The sequence below is a fragment of the Strigops habroptila genome, chromosome 5 (genome assembly GCF_004027225.2).
Source record: "Strigops habroptila isolate Jane chromosome 5, bStrHab1.2.pri, whole genome shotgun sequence".
NCBI lineage: Eukaryota > Metazoa > Chordata > Aves > Psittaciformes > Psittacidae > Strigops > Strigops habroptila.
In genome coordinates, this window is record NC_044281.2 from 44,278,733 (window position 1) to 44,296,340 (window position 17,608).

The window sequence follows — 17,608 nt, forward strand, 5'->3', positions numbered from 1 at the left end:
TAAAAAAATACTGGTTTTAGAAGAAAGGGGAAAAAAGGTCACTAATCCCTCTGTGCTTATGACCTCATGCAGCATTAAAACAATAATTTCACACCTGTTCCACCTAGAATGGACATTAGCCTGGTTAACCAAACACACATACTAACCAGCATACCCTAATCCGTATGTACAAGTTGGTATGATTGTGTTTAGCTAAAACACAACTTAAACATCAATCTATCACTGTGAATATTACTTTAAAATAATTTCATCGTTTGTTGTTTGTTCCTTTTACGTTATTTAAAAAAAGAAAAAAGAAAACCAACACCACCACAACCCAAAATCAATTCTGCCTTAAGTACAAGTCATAGAAAAGTTAAAGTGATCCTGCTTACTTGTTTTTGCAAATACCACCAGTAACATGGATGCAGTCACTATATTCTTTGCTTAAATCCAGTTATCAAAATGCCTGAGGAAGGTCTGGAACTCTCCTCTTGGTGAGAAAAGCATTCCCACTAGCATACTACTATATTTCAAATGTAAGTCATGTCAGCTGTAAGTGAATTGTGTAGTAGCCCCAAGTGGGATTCAAGAGCACTATAAACACCATGTGGGGAAGGAAGCTGCCAGGCAGCCAAGCTTCCTTCTCTCCCAGCCTCAATAACCTGCAGGTTTTTTTTATCTTACCATTCCTAGCACAGAGCTCAGGACAGAGCTACTTTAATATCAGCTGAAAATTTTCTGTAGCCCAAAAGCACGACAATCATCTTGAACACACATATCGCAATCCCTTAAGCTGGGCTGAAAATACTACACAGGAGGTCCCACAGACATTTCATCTACCCAGACGGATTTCTCCTTACATACCTTACCTTTGGGGGAAGCCTATGTTATAAGAATCAATTACAACACTTCATGTATTTTCTATCATGGACTTCCTTAAATGAGTACTTCTGGTTCAAAATACTCTTCACCTCTGCAATGCTTCAGTGTTACTTACATTTAGAGGAAAGAAACAGAGGCAGCTGCCTCCAGAGAAAAATCCATATTCTTATTTTATTTTAGGAAAACATCTTTCAGTTCTTAAATTTGACTTCATTACTAAAGCAATGAAAGATGAAACCAGCATAAGAAGAATGCAAATTAATCTTGAAAAGCAATAACCAGAACCACTCTAACTGAAAGCCAAAACAGGTGTATCTATATCTAAGCTCTAAGAGATCCGGGTACCACATGTTCAATAAGTATCATCATCCAAGGTACTCTGCATTTTTTTTCTTCATATCCCATCTTATTAGCATAATAAGAAATCTTTACCTAATTGTTGTTGAAGTCACTCCAAGGCATAAAGAGCACAACATTTTGGCCCCTTAACACATCGCGTTCAACTGAATGAGGCAGAGCTATGGATCCTGCAATGGATTTTTCACTCCCACAAAACATCCATCTCATTGAGAAATAATTCTGCCTATTTCGAACTTGCCTTTCAGAAACCAATCCTTCAGATGTCATTTTTGAGTAATGTTTTTGGTTTTAAGACCCTTCTCCAGACATTGACCTCCTGCAACACCTCAGGAACTGACTTAAAATATTGGTACCCTTCTGATAAAATAACTGACTAAATATATAGCACATACTTGCTTCTAAAGCAAGGAAACCAGTCTCTAAGTCTCAATGGGAATACAGCTTACTTTCATCTGTGCAGTTTCTACTACAAGGGCCTGGTCTTAATAAAGAGGTTGCTTCACTGTCTATGCTTCTACATTTCTAATCTTCAAACGTCAACAGAAGTCAATGTCCGCTAGTACCAAGTGAAACAAAGAATTTGGATATGTTTAGAGCCAAATCTATACACCTACTGATCACAAGCTTCTTCCATACAGACACAGGTAAAACAAGATGCTGGAAATTGTCCTCTCTAAAACACTGTGATGAGGAATTAAAATTTAAAAACAACTCCCCCCAGCCATTCCCAAAAGCTCCCTCCCCGCCTGTTTTTAATAAGTTGCCTATATTGACAATAGGAGACAGCAATGTGATTTCTATAAAACTGCAGACTCGCACAAACACACCTATCCTGTTAGCAGGAAATAAAAACAAACTGAAAAAAACCCCAAGCAAAACACCCTACCCAGAACCACCCCACCAGAAAATTCAGAAGTCAAAAAACCTCAGTGATTTCTTAACACAGGACAATACCTGACTAGAACTGGCTTTTTCGAGTCTGTCAACCATTATTTCAAACTGCAGCGGCTTGATTTCCATCTTCCGATTTAGTCTGTTCAGTAAGGTTTCATCCTCCGAGTCCATATCATAATCTGGCTGCTCATTGTCCAGATTAAAAGCTGAAACAAAAATACACACGCACAAAACACACTGAAATGCTTGGTAAATAACATACTGTGGAAATACAGATGTGTGCATCTGACAATCAGAAATCAAAAACAATCGATAAAATTTCAGAAAGGCACATCAATGCCATGACACTTCTTTCTTTACAATAAAGTTTCCCCATGTAACAGCTGCAAGACAGCAGTCAGAAGTTGCTTGTCTCTGACTTTGAATGAGGGCAATCAAAGAGGTTTCATTTTATTTTAAGTGGCTTGAGGGGGTGACAGAGGCATAGAAACTTGAATATATCTTTGCAAAACAAGAGCAAAACCACTTCTTAATACTATTATAATACAGCTCTTCCAGAACATCATAAGATTCTTAACAATTAAGATTCATTTTCATTCAAATCCCAGACTTGGAGAAAAAGCACATGCACAGCAGTGCCCATCTAATTTCAATTGCCCGTTTTTAAATAGTTCAACAAGCCTGGAGTCTTAAAACACTTAATACAACTAAACTTTTTTCCCCTTTTTTCCCCTTCACGTAACTGTGGAACAAACTGTAAAAATGCTAGACCAGTCCTGCAGGAACTGTTACTTTCTCTCCAAACCAACTTAACTCTAGTTGTAGAGATTGAATATTCCTCCATACTCTCCAAATAGTAAGTTCCTGACCTCACAGCAAAGCTATTGTCTTTGTTATAGATTGTGCTACTCATTTTCCATACTCAATTCCATACTTTCCACAGACAAAGTTTATGATCCTACTAAAAGCAGAATGAAGTTAACATTCAGATAACACAGCAGAAACTAAATTTACAAGTACGAGCAAATTGCATACAAGAAGAATTAGTAACAGGACAAGGGGGAATGGCTTTAACTGAGAGAGGTGAGATTTAGATCAGATATTAGGAAGTTCTTCCCTGTGAGGGTGGTGAGACACTGGCACAGGTTGCCCAGAGAAGCTGTGGCTGCCCCATCCCTGGCAGTGTTCAAGGCCAGGTTGGACGGGGCTTTGATCTGGTCTAGTGCAAGGCGTCCCTGTCCAGGATTGTGGGGCAGGAACTAGATGGTCTTTAAGGTCCCTTTCAACCCAAACCATTCTGTGATTCTATGATTCTATGAAATGCTAACTGTACCTAATAAAACCTTGAAGGGGTGAAACACCAACTACAGTACTCCAAATAATTCAATCAACAAGTTAGTTAATTAACAGCAGTGAAGGCTTGTTGAAATATATTCTATTCTTTCTAGACAAATAGCATTACCTCAACCTTATTCTCTTAACTCATGGCTATATCTGAGCACTACCTTAAAGAAAACCTCTGCTACTATGTTTCCCAGGGTGCTTTGAGAGGAGCGTAAAACAAAAACTTGGAAGATCAGGAAAAACCACGAGCAAAAGAAAACATCTGAAAGGTATCTTTAAAGCAAATTATAGTATTTTGTCCCTCATGGTCTGACCAGTTAACAAACAGGCAGTGAGCAGCCTATTCTTGCTGTATTTCAGACTAACCCAAGACGACTCATTCTGTATTCCAATGCAATAAATTAGCTAAGCCACTGCCAGCATTTAGTTTATTTGGGCTGTATGTGGTAACCTGGTCAAAAACAGCTGAGAAGTGTTACTAAGGAGTTCCTTACCATTTTCAGCTGCAAACTGCTACCTCCTAGAGGAGAGGCTGCTTGACTTGTACTACCACCACTAACACTGACACCACCACCTGGTCAGAAACCTTCTCTGGCCTAACACATACAGAGTAAATACACTATAAAAAAATATTTCAAGAAAAAATTACTAATAATGGGCTGAAAACATGTATTAAGTGGAATTATTAATAATATTAATTCAATAACATCAGCTGCATGGCCATTTAAGACAACGTCATTGGGCACGTGATCCACAGCTCTCCCTTTAGCAACTGTATACTGAACTTTTAAAAAATTCCTAGTTCTGTAAAACTGCATTAAAAACATCACCAGGCAGGACTACACACTTGAGAGGAAAGACTGTTTCAGCACCTGGGGTGGTTGCCACACAATTCTGTTCAAAATGCAGAAGAGACAGTGACCAGCCAAAACCAACTGGTATGTATCAGTGCTGGACTCAATGAAACCAGTCTGCTACATACGGTCTTCACCTCCTTTAAACTTTGCTCCAACTTGTCCTGCATGGTCCCAGCCAAGCCACCTGGGAGCACAGAGTGTTGGCACCAACATCTCATTCCACCAGCCGTATATGGAAATGGGGTGAACTCTCCCACCTGAGCTGTAACCCTCACAGTCCTTAACTTCCTTAAAGGAAATTGCAAAAGCTTCCCCCACCCCAAGAGCAGCCCAAGAGCCAACAAGACTACTACAGTCCTAACGTACACTGTGAAATCACATTCAAACAACTCTGCTCAAGGTAGGCGGTCAAAATTTTCTAAACCAGATGTTCCCATTATTTTGGGAGAGCTCTCGTAACAACAAAGCAGGTCTCCCTACTCCAACAACCAGGTGTTTAACCATGTTCTCACAGATGACATGAGAATGCACAGAAATCTATTAAAATCCAGCACTGCATTTTACCCTCAGACAGGTGTTGCTCTTACACCACAAAAATGTCAACCTGTCAGCAGATAATTCAGTAATCCCCTGCGAACAAAATGTTGCAAGTCAATTTTTCCAATTCAGAGTTATCAGTGAGCAGGAGGATCCCTATGACAGATGATGTGATGCTGTTCACCTGTAAATTGTAAGCAGTGCCAGTGTGCTTGCCTTCATTTCCACAATGAGGAAAGAAGAGTCACTGAAAGTTCTTCAGCCATGCAGCTTCCTGAACCGCCTTTCGGAACAAAATCAGACAGGCTCAAGTGAGATGCGACTAGCAGGAAACACGAAGCAAGAACAGAAAATCCCAACCATTCCATCAACAAGCAACTAAAAAGATCAACCATCCTCAGAAACCCATTATGAATATTACCAGTAAGAAGGCAAGATCTCCACCGCAAACGGTGAAGGCAGATTACTGCACTGCCGGTATCTCCAGCACCCCTATGGTGCAGGTCAGCTGGAAGTTGGGGTGTCCCTCCCTCTCACGTCTCACTGCTGGCCAGTTGAGCCATTTTGCGGAGTACCGACTCAGCATCAGAGGCAGTTCATCTGCCCCTGTGAACCACTGGCTTAATAACATGTCACATCCACCTAACTTCATGCACACTTTATTATTTGCAAATTTAAATTATTTGATGATAAAACATCAGCTTTCTTAGCAGTCATTTTGAGACTTCAGGAGTAACAAATGAAGTGTGGAAAAACTGGGAAATGCACAAAACTGTAATCATTAAAAAACAAACAAAAAAACCAAACCCAAAACAAAAAATAAACAAACAAAAACCAAAACAAACACAAAACCAGAAACTACATCCTGAATTTCAACTCTGCAAAAGTATTTTTTGTAGAGCAGGTTGCCCAGGGTAGTGGTGGAATTGCCATCCCTGGAGGGATTTAAGAGACATGCAGATGTGGCGCTTAAGGACAATGTTTACTGGTGGAAGTTGGCAGAGCTGGATTAACAGTTGGAATTGATCTTAAAGGTCTTTTCCAACCTAAACGATCCTGTGATTCTATTTTGACAAATAATCAAAATGACAAGATTAAAGGTATCCAACATGTACTCTCCAGGACCAAGTTATAACAAATAAATCCAGTCTTATTTTCTTAAACAAAAAGACACTGGCACTGAGAGAACAGCAGTATGCCCTGTCACATAGCCTGCTTTCGTACCTTGCAGCAATGCTTTTCTTCTGCTGGCAGTGGTTCTCATGCTATTTGTCATGACCTGTAGTTAGCAATACAGTTCCACTTTCAAAGAACAGAGGTTTACATGCAGGCCACAGGTTAATGCCACTGAAGCAAAGGAAGAAGTATTTGCCTTCCACCTCCTGCTTTGGTGCAGGCAGGAAGGCCACAAAGCCTCAGCAGCCTGTGGAGGTGTATGACCCTCACAAAGTACAAGGCTATCCCTCTTCCTTTAAATGCTGCATGCAATCATAAGGAGTTAATCGACCCCAAGCTGGCTTGCCACAGTTCTGGGACACACATGAAGCATCGTCCTTCCCTGAAGTTTGTCCATCACTGCTTTTTGAAACAGACTTTCAGTGACAACCCAACCAGTTTTCTTCTTTTCCCAAGCACTGAGTGAACTGTACTGGTTTCAGAAAAAAAGCCATTTTTCATCCTGGAGTTGGCCACTATTATGGCAGCTTGCTGGCTTCAAAAGCCATCACAAGACACAGGTGGTTTATGTGCTGTGTGATGTTGCCATCCATCACCGACCCCTGTTTCTGCCTCTGCCATAGCAACAGATGCAACTGCTCATTCACGCCTGCAAGAACTAATGATGAAAAACCCAGACCCAGAAAGCACTGTGTTCCAGATGACCTGCTACTAGTTTGTGTATTAAGGACAACAAATCTGGGATCTTCTACACCCCTTTCTTCTGGGAATTCCTGAGAGATTCCTCTGATTGACCAATGAATCTAGTTTTCTTACTCCAAAGCTGTTGCTTTTCTCTACATTGCATGTTTCTACAGAGCTCGACAGGGCTCCAGTGATCCTACCAGTGAAGTTTACCTCACACGAGCAGCCAGAACTTGTTTTGCAACAGCAATTAGCAAGCCAACCAACATGCTAGTTTATTTAAACCCTATGCCACTCTAACCACTCCTGACAGCAGTACCTGTCAGAGGTATTTGCTTTTGTTTACTTGAGCTCCACTAGGAACTGAGTTTATACTCACTTACAAAAATACGATTTGCTTTTAAGTTACATTAAACTGTGTTTAACTTAACCAAATCAACTACTTTTATTTAGCTAACTAGATCAGGGCTGTGGTTCCACAGTCATTTTAATCTGACCCAGGCGTGAGTTACCACTGAAACAAGCAGTTCCACTAGCTTCCTTCCCCAGCAAGCCAGGTTCCTACCACCTTGCTTGTGCCAAAACCAGCCATTGTCCAATGAGCCAAGACAAAAAACTGATCAATATGGAGGTTCACCTAACCAAAACCAGAAAAATAAGCTTTCTTACACGTCACTTCCCAGCATTAGCTCATCCATGAACATAACTGCCACCAGAAAGGCACTGGCAGTAAGAAAGGAATGGGCAGTGACGATGGCAGGTACATCTGTGTTGATCAAGAGCAAATGAAGAACCACATCACAGTAACAATATCCAAAGCAGTAAGAAAGCAGCAGAACATCACCTCCATGGCAAGGCTACAGCACCTGACCGGAACACAGCTTCCAACACCCCCCTCACCTGCACCAAAATACCTCAGTAGGGGAGGTGTCACGCAAATACCCACTTTACACATCCAGGCTGCAAACCCACAGCCAGAACAGATCCTGCCACAGCATCCTCTGAAAACTTGGAACACACAATGAATAAAAAAATGGCCTACTGAATTATGTGAAATGTGCACACTTCACTTGTGGGGTTGGGGTTTTTTTTGGGGTGGGGGGTGCTTAGCGGTTGTTTTGTTGTGTTTCTTTTGTTTTGAGGTGGTTTTTTTTCCTTTTCAAATTTAAATAGTGACTAGAGTTCATCCCACACAACTTTATGAAGATTATTTGATTATGTGACCAATACTTGAACAATCTGACTGCATTACTTATGATAAAGCATTAGTTTGGTATCATTACACTTTATATACACACATAGGTAAAACATTTTATTGTTTGTGTGTGTGTATGTGTGTATATATATATACATATATATATATATGTACTTTTTATTCCATTCTTACTGTTCCTGTAAGGGACATTAACTTGCTTATATCCACTTAGCTATAATTCTAGCATAGGTACAAGTGTACTAAATTATTCTCCTTGCTGCATATTAATAACTTGCAACGCATCTTCATGCTACTAACACTACAATTCTTGGAAAAACATTAAGCATACTGGAATAATTAAAATATTTCAAAGTTTTGTTTTATTGTCAGTTCAAAATCACCTGAGTTGCTGCTACTTAGGTTAACTAAACACCTGGAACCACGCTTATTCATGAATTCGACACCTCAAAGAAATCATGTTTTCTTCGCATGAAACCACTGGTCTAAATAAAAGAATCATACTGGTAAAGTTAAAAATATTAAAACTCTTGGCTACCAGATGAACAGCAAAACATAATTTGCTAGAAATAACCACCAGTACGTATGTATTACAGTATGTGGCCTCTTGGCATCTATCAGTTTACATAACTTGTGGGGCCAAAATAAGTATTGTTGCTCCTTGTGCTTTTAGCATTAAAAAAGATTTTCCAAGCAGTTTATGTAGCATAAAAGCTGCCTTGTATCACACCTACTCCAACTAGAATATGTGGGAAAAATAATCTTGAAGCAGTATATGATGTTTATCTTCAGCTCAAATACCTTCTGTAATTCTGTCCAGAAAGACTGAGTCTCAACAAGACAAAGAACATTTTGGCATAATATATTTAACACTTTTAGACATGTTTATTAACAATATTTACAGTGTTTCTGGCAGTGTCCAACAAAGAAAAGAATAAAATACATTCCTCATTCAGCAGCTTCATTTCAGTGAATTTAACCTGCCTTCCTTAAAAGTTTGTTTCTTCTGTTAAGGAGAGAAATACTTCACCACTTTCTTTTAGCTCATTTCTCACATTACCAATATGACCTCTACTGCGCCACAGAGGGTCTTGAGCACGTTATTTCCAAAAAATCTCTTATTTTGCAAATACATGCTAACAACAAGAGACTTTACCATGTTGGTGAGAATGATGCAAGGATCTTCAATATACAGCTGGGTTTGGGCTTAAGAATCTTTGCATGACTTCAATTTCAATTATGTCTATAAGCAGAAGATACACACATGCGTATCAACAGCCTCTTACTGAGGCAGCTGAGAAAAGTGTGTGAGGAACAGATTAACAACACACTCTGCCTGGCAAGAGGACCACATTCCTCTCTAAGGTGCTTTAGCAGACCCCTGTCAATCCCTGCTACCACCAGTAATAATAATGATAAGGGAAATAACAAGTAGAGAGAATACAATTGCTCACCACCTGCCGACCAATACGCAGCCCAACCCGAACAGCGATCTGGGCCTTCCACGTAACTCCCCCCAGTATATATATCCCTGTCCAACACAACTAAGAACCAAAACCATGAGCTGGTGATGACAATTTTTCCCTGCAGAGACCAAGGACTGCATCTGTGCTTTACCGTAAGGACTGACAACTCACTGTGGTCACTGAATCTCACATTTTGCTAGAACAACGTGCTGCAAAGGACAACCATGATTTGTGTGCCAAGGAATGACTGAACTATAAATGCGTGTCACTTGTCATCAGACCATTAACCAAAAAAAAAGTGTTACAATTAATCCAGACACCACTATAATTACCTACAACTTTAGATTAATTAATTAAATCTTTTAAGACACAGGAAGCTAAACTCATGCAAAAGAATATTTCATTTTATCTTTAAAATAAGATCAGAGTTCCCTACAGAAAGGGAACTTTACAGTTTTAGCAAAAGGCAGATAAAGATAACTGTTACCCATTGCCCAGAATACATCCCATGCTACAGGGAATAGCTTGAGCTCCCCTGTTCACACAGTGGAAACTGACCTTTAAGAACTCTATTAAGACCAGTAGCACGAAGGCCGATTTCATTACCAAAACTCTTCTAGTTTTTTAATCTCCACTTATATAGTACTTTTGAATTAACAAGCATTCCAGATGCATTCAGCAAGCATGACAACCCCTCTTCCTGCCCCTCTGTTAGCAGAGCCAAGTAGGAGGCAGCCAGGCTAGTTCAGTTCTTCCGTCTCCGAATTAGTAAGCAAAAAAAAAAAAAAAAAAAAAAAAAAAAAAAAAAAGGGAAAAAGGCTTGATGGACAATACTGGACGACTAACAGGCAGGATAAGGCTTGCCCAGCTACCACACACAGACAAAAAGTATCAGCAAATGCGGCAGGAAAAACCTCTCATTTGCCTTCAACCTTAAATTCTTCCATGAGAAGAAAAACTGGAATTTACATATCTAAATCTCCCTTTGATTTCTGAGTCTCCCCACTATTTGAATATTGTAACAACTTTGGCCTCAAGATTCTTTCAGGATTACTCAAATAAAAGCGGGGAGGGGAGGGAAGGGGCAACAAAATCAGTATTTGCTAACTTACGTTGAATGTGAATGAACTGCTTTGGTTGCTTAAACTCTCCTTTATACAAACGATTGTAATAGTTGACATTGCTCTCCGCTTCAGGGACTGGGATAACCATGCTCTCTTTCTTTTCTCTGAAAACTTGTTGTGCTGAGATAGCCCGCTGCAAATGATGTTCCTGCAAGAGGAAAATTTAAAGAGTTTATTCAGGTATCGGTATACAGAAGCGCATAAAAAGACAATCACCCTTTTCTCCTACTGTTTTCCTCATATTCTACAGGAGACCCAGATAAAAGAGTTGAGGCTTTACTGTTATTTAGCAGACTGCAGGATGCTTGCTTTCAGGTTGGTGACAGGGCAAGATGTGCTCTCAAACATTTAGTACACCTTGGGGTTCCTAACTGAACCTTAAAAGCGGCCTTCCGGTACCAAAAGGGGCCAACAAGAACGCTGAAGAGGTGCTTTCCTGTCCAAGGGGCTTTTTCTAGGCCCCTTGGACAGGACAAGGGAGAATGGCCTTAAACTGAGAGAGGGTCGACTGAGATTAGATATTAGGAAGAAGCTCTTCCCTGTGAGGGTGGTGAAGCACTGGCACAGGTTGCCCAGAGAAGCTGTGGCTGCCCCATCCCTGGCAGTGTTCAAGGCCAGGTTGGACGGGGCTTTGAGCAACCTGGTCTAGTGGAAGGTGTCCCTGCTCGTTGCAGGGGGGGTTGGGACTAGATTGTCTTTAAGGTCCCTTGCAACCCAAACCATTCTGTGATTCTATGAATCTTAGAGCTCAAGTGAACGTAAGGCATGACTACAAACAGATAAAAAGAACCCTTTGTTCAGACAACAGCCTACACCTTCTACCAGACTGGGAAAAGGTCAAACATTCAAACTACACCTTCGTAGAAAACTAGGGCTGGTATAAGCCAAGCCCATTAAAACCTGTCATAGACAAAATTTATGCAAGATCATTGAACAGATGGTAGTGAGTCCTTTCAAGTATTATAAGCAACAGATTCAAATCAGAAGAATAGCTAACTTCATCATTCTTGTCTATTCAGCAATTCTTACTGGCTTGCTTTCTTTAGAAGTTCAGCTAGTAAGGAGCAACAGAAAGAGCAGTCCTTACAGAGTAACACTTGAAAAGCACAGACTCCCTAAACAGGAGTCACTTCATTTTATTCTTTCAGGACAGGAGTCGCAAATTCTACAGCATCATTCCAAGTGAAATAAAGATCACAATAAATGTATTAGTTCACAAAGGTTTCTTCACACAGGATTTTCTTAGTTAACTCAGTGAAACCCATCTACTGCTGCAAGTCAGCGCTAAACTGTAACTTTCAAAGATTCTTCATGAATACTCATGTTAAACTTTGGCAAGGACACCCAGTACAACTGCAGTATTCCAATTCACACTACTGTCTGTGCATCCTTCCAGTGCAGTCTGCGTATCACCTGACAGGAAGTGATCAGCAACCAAAGAAGCCTGTCCAGCAGACTGTCATGATTTTGGATGACTATAGACTGAGATGATTTTGAATGCCACTGCCTTGCCACCTCCCACCTTGAGCCAGAGGCTGACAGCTATACAGCATATCCATACTCTTCAGACCCTCCAGTGCAGTCTGTTCATGTAAACCATTTAAAAAATCTCATGCTAAGACTTGAAATGTCTAAGTTGTCACATGGTGCCTTGCATGCGTCCAGTAAAGAGGAAGAGTGGCAGTCTTCACCAGGACAAGATCTTAAATCACTACAGCCACTGGTGACTCTGGATAGTTAAGTCATGAGCTCTCCATCCAAGTTAGCTGAATATGGAATAAGCAAACTGCAGTCTCCCAGCAGATTAACTACTAGTCCCTAGTGAACCAGAAGCCTGAAAGTTTCCTCCTCCTTTCACTGTTTTCCTCCACTGCAGTGTTCTTGCCTCTATCTTTGAGTATTTGAGGGTAGGGAGGACAACACAGCAGAACATCAATTTGAAATTGAAGCTCAGCTCTGTCACAGACCTATACAACCTCACTCTGCCTATTTCAGGGGCTTCCAGCTATCCTCCTGTCATTCCCACACACTGAACTGCTGGGAAGAGTATTTGTTCTGATCAGAAAAAGAAGAGACTTTGCTACTCTATCTCCTCCTTCAGTTTTCGGGGTTACCCCCCTCCATGATTAATACTAGTGACTATGCGGCCTCACAAGAAAACAGACATCAACACCACAAGATCCAGCCAACATTTCGATACCATGACTGCAATGCAGTCTGGCAGACACAGAATCTCCTGCACACAAAGATTCTGTGATACACACTTGGTAAATTCTCTTAAGAACCTTAATAAATTCTCTTAAATTCTCTCTTCCTTTTCAATTCTACAGAATATTATTTTAAAAAGGGCAGTGAATGAAAGCAAATCTTTAAAAATATGCAAATTGTATTTAGTAAATTACACCCTCTTAAATATTAAGATCTTGCACAAATGCAAACAATGCAATTTCTGCAAAATTAGAATATAACTAAACACTGACTGGAAGAGCAGCTTTGGGATTCTCCTGTAGCAGATGAAGCAACATTAAATCAAACTATCAGGCTCCCAGGTGAATGCTATTAGAATTAACAGAAGCATGCAAACAAATATCTGGTGTAATCTGCTTGAGTTACTACATCCTTAGTAAATCTGTCACCCCACCATTAAAATGTGTCCTGAAGAGCTTCACAGCACTGAGTATGCAATTAGACTAAATAAAATTTGTTTCATTACTGTACTGCTTTCAACTGATGTCCCTAGAGTTGTCTCCAAACAGTTACACAACAGTACACAGGAGTACGACAGAAATGCTGGTAGGAAGGACTTGTGGAGGTTACCTGTTCAACTGCCACCTGAAGACAGTTATCTCCAACGCAAGACAGGTCAGCCATGACTTCTTCAAAAGCCTCCTGTTTCCACAGCCCCTCCATGTAACCTGTCTCAGTGACATATTAGCCCTCTTTTTTCCCCCCAGAAATAACAAGAACAGTTCCCTCACCATCTCCTCAGAGTAGCTACAGCCTAATCTTTTAGCCATCCTGGCAGCCCACTGACAGACTGAGTTTCTCAACATCTTTGAGAAATTTAGGGAAACCAGAGTAACCGGAAAGCACATTCCACTAGCAGCTTCACCACTGGCAAGTGGAGGAACATCCGAACATCCCCCTTACACAGCCCAGCCTGCAGCACGCCCTGGTCACACAACACACACATGCTTCTGGCCCATCACTTGGTCCATCCTTCCCATCTGTGCTGCTCCTGGCCCATATCGATGCACAGTGTTATGATTCTACCCCAGGTGCACAAGTTGTACACTTCTAACTCAATGTTTCATCTCAGCCAGTCCTAAAGTTTCTCGGCATCCACAAAGACAGACACTCACTGCTGGCAAGCCAACCACTCCTCTTAATGTGGGATCACTGTTAAATTTGCTGTGGATGCATTCCTTACACAGCCAATCAGCTGAAGCTGATCAACTTATAGTTCTCCACCATACCCCCAACATAAAAACAACCCAGACACTCTTCTGAAATGGGATTAAGTAACTTATGGAGAAGCCACTCTAGTCTGCAGTGGCTTAAGTAATGAATGGGTTCATAAGGTTTAACTTTCAGGAAAAGCAGTGAAGAAGGGCACAGAACAACCAAAATGCAAAACATCTTTTGACTCCACAGCCCATTAAACAGTGCAGATGAGTAATTTGGATTCTCAGGTTTTTTTAAACACTGTTAGTAAGCATACAGAGAGTTCCCAAGGAAAATTGACAAAAGGTGTTACTACCCACCTTACTATAAAAAGCCTTCAAGCACAACAGAGCTTTCAAATAGAAAAGTCTTAATAGTATTACTGTCACTCAAACAGTAGAGCTTCAGAAGATAGATAAGCTATGAGATTTTTAAAAAGGGGGAGGGAAGAGAGAATCTGTTAAACATGAAGTTAAGGAAAATACAAATTTTCACTCCTGAAACAATTCTGTTTAAATAAACTCTGAAGACTTTTATATGAAAGCTGGTCTAATTAGAAAGCTTTATTAAACCTGAAAAAGCATTTTTAAAGATAGATTCAGTAACTGGTACACCAATACAGCTTTCTCTGTATTTTTTGCTTTTTCTAATGGTTTTGAAACCCATACATGGTATTTTAACTTGTACTTTGCTCTGCAGTAGGGGAGATCAAAAGATCTCATACAAAATAACTGAACATTAGAGGAAACAATGATGACAGCAAACAGAACATGCTGCCATGGGAATAAAAAGGAGTACTTGACAAAGAGTTATTACCCACTAATTCCTTAAAAATCACATCCAAACCTTTCTCACTACTATGACTAAAAAATTCCAAACAAATATAGCTTAGATTGGACTATTTCTTCATCAGCAGAACAGAAGTATCTAAATGTTTAGTATATGTAATACTGCTGCTTTAGCATATTTACATACTAAAACAAAACTGTTCTCAAAGTGAAAGATTCATCTCTCTAGATGCACTTTAGCCATGCAGGTGCCTTCACTGTACAATAACCATACTGACAAGAGTTTACAGCAAATTGCTCAACTCACTGGCTTTACATAATCCACCATGTTTTCCTCGGTGCAGCCAGCCTGTCCTGCCAGGATGAATCCCCTTGTTCCATGTGGAGTGGCACTGGGAAGTACACTGCACCGCCCAGCTTCACACCACACCCACCACCTGGGAAGCTCAAACGCAAAGGACTTGACAGCCATTCACAACAGGGCTGACAGAGAGAGTCAGTATCAGCTTTAGTCCAGAATGAAACTTCAAATGACACCACTGAACCCATACTGAGACACTGCAATCCTTGCTTTACTCTTTCCTCAGAGGGGAAAATCAAAAAATCCTACCAGACTGGTACCTAAAAATACTTAGCCTTAGTTGCACATGTTCAGAACCAGGATCAAAGTCCAACTTGGAGAAGGGTACCTTCACTGCTATCTCCTTCCATCCCTGAAATACCATAGTTTTCATGGTCTTTCTAAGCTTCCTATATGGGAGTTTCTTCCCTACAAAAAAAGCAATAGTAATAATCTTTAGGAGATTATTACCTGTCGACTTATTTTTGTTAAGCTTTAAGGGAAACAGCAAGCAATACTGAACATTATTTTTACCTATCCATCACAACTATATTCACCAATACACTCCCCTTTATTCCACTGCTGCAAAACAGAGCACTTGGATCCCACAGTGCCATCCCCCACAGTACTCACTCTGAAATGGGAGTTTATCACACTTCAAATAAATGTGCTAGTTTTTTGGATGAGCGTGGTTGGAGATGCCTACAGTTGAACACCATCTTCACACTGAAAAGCTGATCTGTCGTAATTACAAAACCACAACGAGCATTTCCATATTGGATACAGACACCCTACAAGATGAACCTTTATGATTAAACCTATCTGTTCTCTTCATTTCTTAAGAACTGTACCATCAGGCGACACTACAACTCTTTAAAAGGGTTATTTCACCATTGTTATTAACTTGCTAATATTTGTATTTACCCTCCGAAGTAGAGAGTAATGAAACATAGTGCAGTTTATTGTGGCACTGTTTAAGAAAAGAATTTCCTCTTTGCCAGTCCTTTCACAACAGAGCTTCAGGTCATGCAATTTACATTAGCTATTGGCAACATTGTAGACTTGAGCGAAAGAAGTATCTTGACAGATGTTACCAGGACCTATGGGAACAAGACATAACATACCACAGCTTCTCTGCTAAAATCAACTTTCTGATCAAGATAACTTTAACTCTGTAGCCCTCCACCATATGTATAAAAGGGAATTTATTAACAGCTTTACCTCAAAATAAGGCACTTCTAGACCAACCTAAAGTCAGCCTTCCAAACTACCTGCAATCAGGAGCAGAATTAAAGCAAAGAAAAGAAGGAAAATTTAAAAGTCTAGGGATGCTACTTGCTTAACATTAAATTCAAATTAGGAAATACAAATTGACATTTTTATCTTTCATACGGAGATTCAGAAACAAAAAGTAGAGAACTTCAATCTGAAATGTGCAGATTCATCTTGCAAAGTCTCAACCACAGCCAGTAACACCAGTCGACAACACTCACAAAGTGTCACAAGCTCAAAGGCCACTCTGATCAAAGGCCTCTCCCCCTCCTAAAGCCACACCCCTACCTACTCCCTCTTTGCTCACACACAGAGGCTTTTTTTTTTTTTTTTTTTTTTTTTTTGACAAGATTTCCAAGACAAAAAGCACAGACTCAAGCACCCCCTTTGGTCGTCTTCTGTGGTTAACCCTTTCAATACTTAACTGCCAGAAAAAACACAGCCAATGAATATTTATCCTCCTCAGTGCAGAAAGGGTTTGGGATTTTCTATCAAGAAGGATTAATTTGTCTCCAGAACACCAATGTGATGAGGCGTTAGTAACTCAATACCAAAGCTTTTTTGTTTGTTTTATTTCAAAAAGAGACTCATGGACTTGTCAACTTAGTATAAAGAAAATTATGACCAATTACCTGAAACAGGATTGACTTCTTGCCTTAACATTATCGTAACTGAAAGAGGATCTAAGCAGCTGAAAGTCTTAAGGGGGAGTGGGGATTGTGAAGAAAGAAGACCTACCTACAGACCTGTTTACAGACCTGTTTTCCTTTCTCTCTCTGGGCTGGACAACAGCTAACTGAAATAAGGAGTCATACACATAGCAGGAAACTTATCTGTGCACCACAGCAATTTTCACACTTGAGACAGCAATGAGTACCTTAGGAGAAACTCTTTGTTTCATTCCCAATTTATTTTGAAAAGCAAATATTTTAGTAAATTAACTAAGGTGGTAATTTTTTTATTTTTTTTTTTATTGACCTAGTGGAGAATTAACCTACTCAGCAACCAGATCTGTCTCCTGTTGCTACATGGTGTCCTCTTAAAAGGATATATTAGCTATGAAGTGAAGCAGGGAGTGGGGCAAACAACAAAAATTCACACAGAGTCCAAACCAACGCACCCAAAGCAAAGCTGCTCTATAGGACAAAAACTCCTCTTAGTTTCCCCAGAGGGTTTCTGACACTCAGTGGAAGGAAGCTCAAGAACACCCACCAGAAACAGGGGAAAGTATCGTGTAAGGCCCTC

At 40.2% G+C, this 17,608-nt stretch overlaps 1 protein-coding gene across 4 annotated transcripts in view; it reads right to left on the reverse strand.

The window, feature by feature from the left end:
* Positions 1-17,608, reverse strand: part of EPC2 (enhancer of polycomb homolog 2) — a 52,166-nt gene that overhangs the window by 23,090 nt on the left and 11,468 nt on the right. Inside the window, exons 1-3 of one of the 4 annotated variants that reach the window (XM_030488626.1) lie at positions 15,054-15,318; positions 10,508-10,667; positions 2,179-2,324 (exon numbers count right to left, since the gene is read on the reverse strand). In XM_030488626.1, coding sequence (XP_030344486.1) covers positions 2,179-2,324; positions 10,508-10,607 — 246 coding nt within the window. In that variant the 5' untranslated portion in view covers positions 10,608-10,667; positions 15,054-15,318. Of the gene's footprint in view, positions 1-2,178; positions 2,325-10,507; positions 10,668-11,842; positions 11,984-15,053; positions 15,319-17,608 lie in introns of those variants that run through there. The other 3 variants (XM_030488625.1, XM_030488623.1, XM_030488627.1) reach the window with 3 other exon arrangements.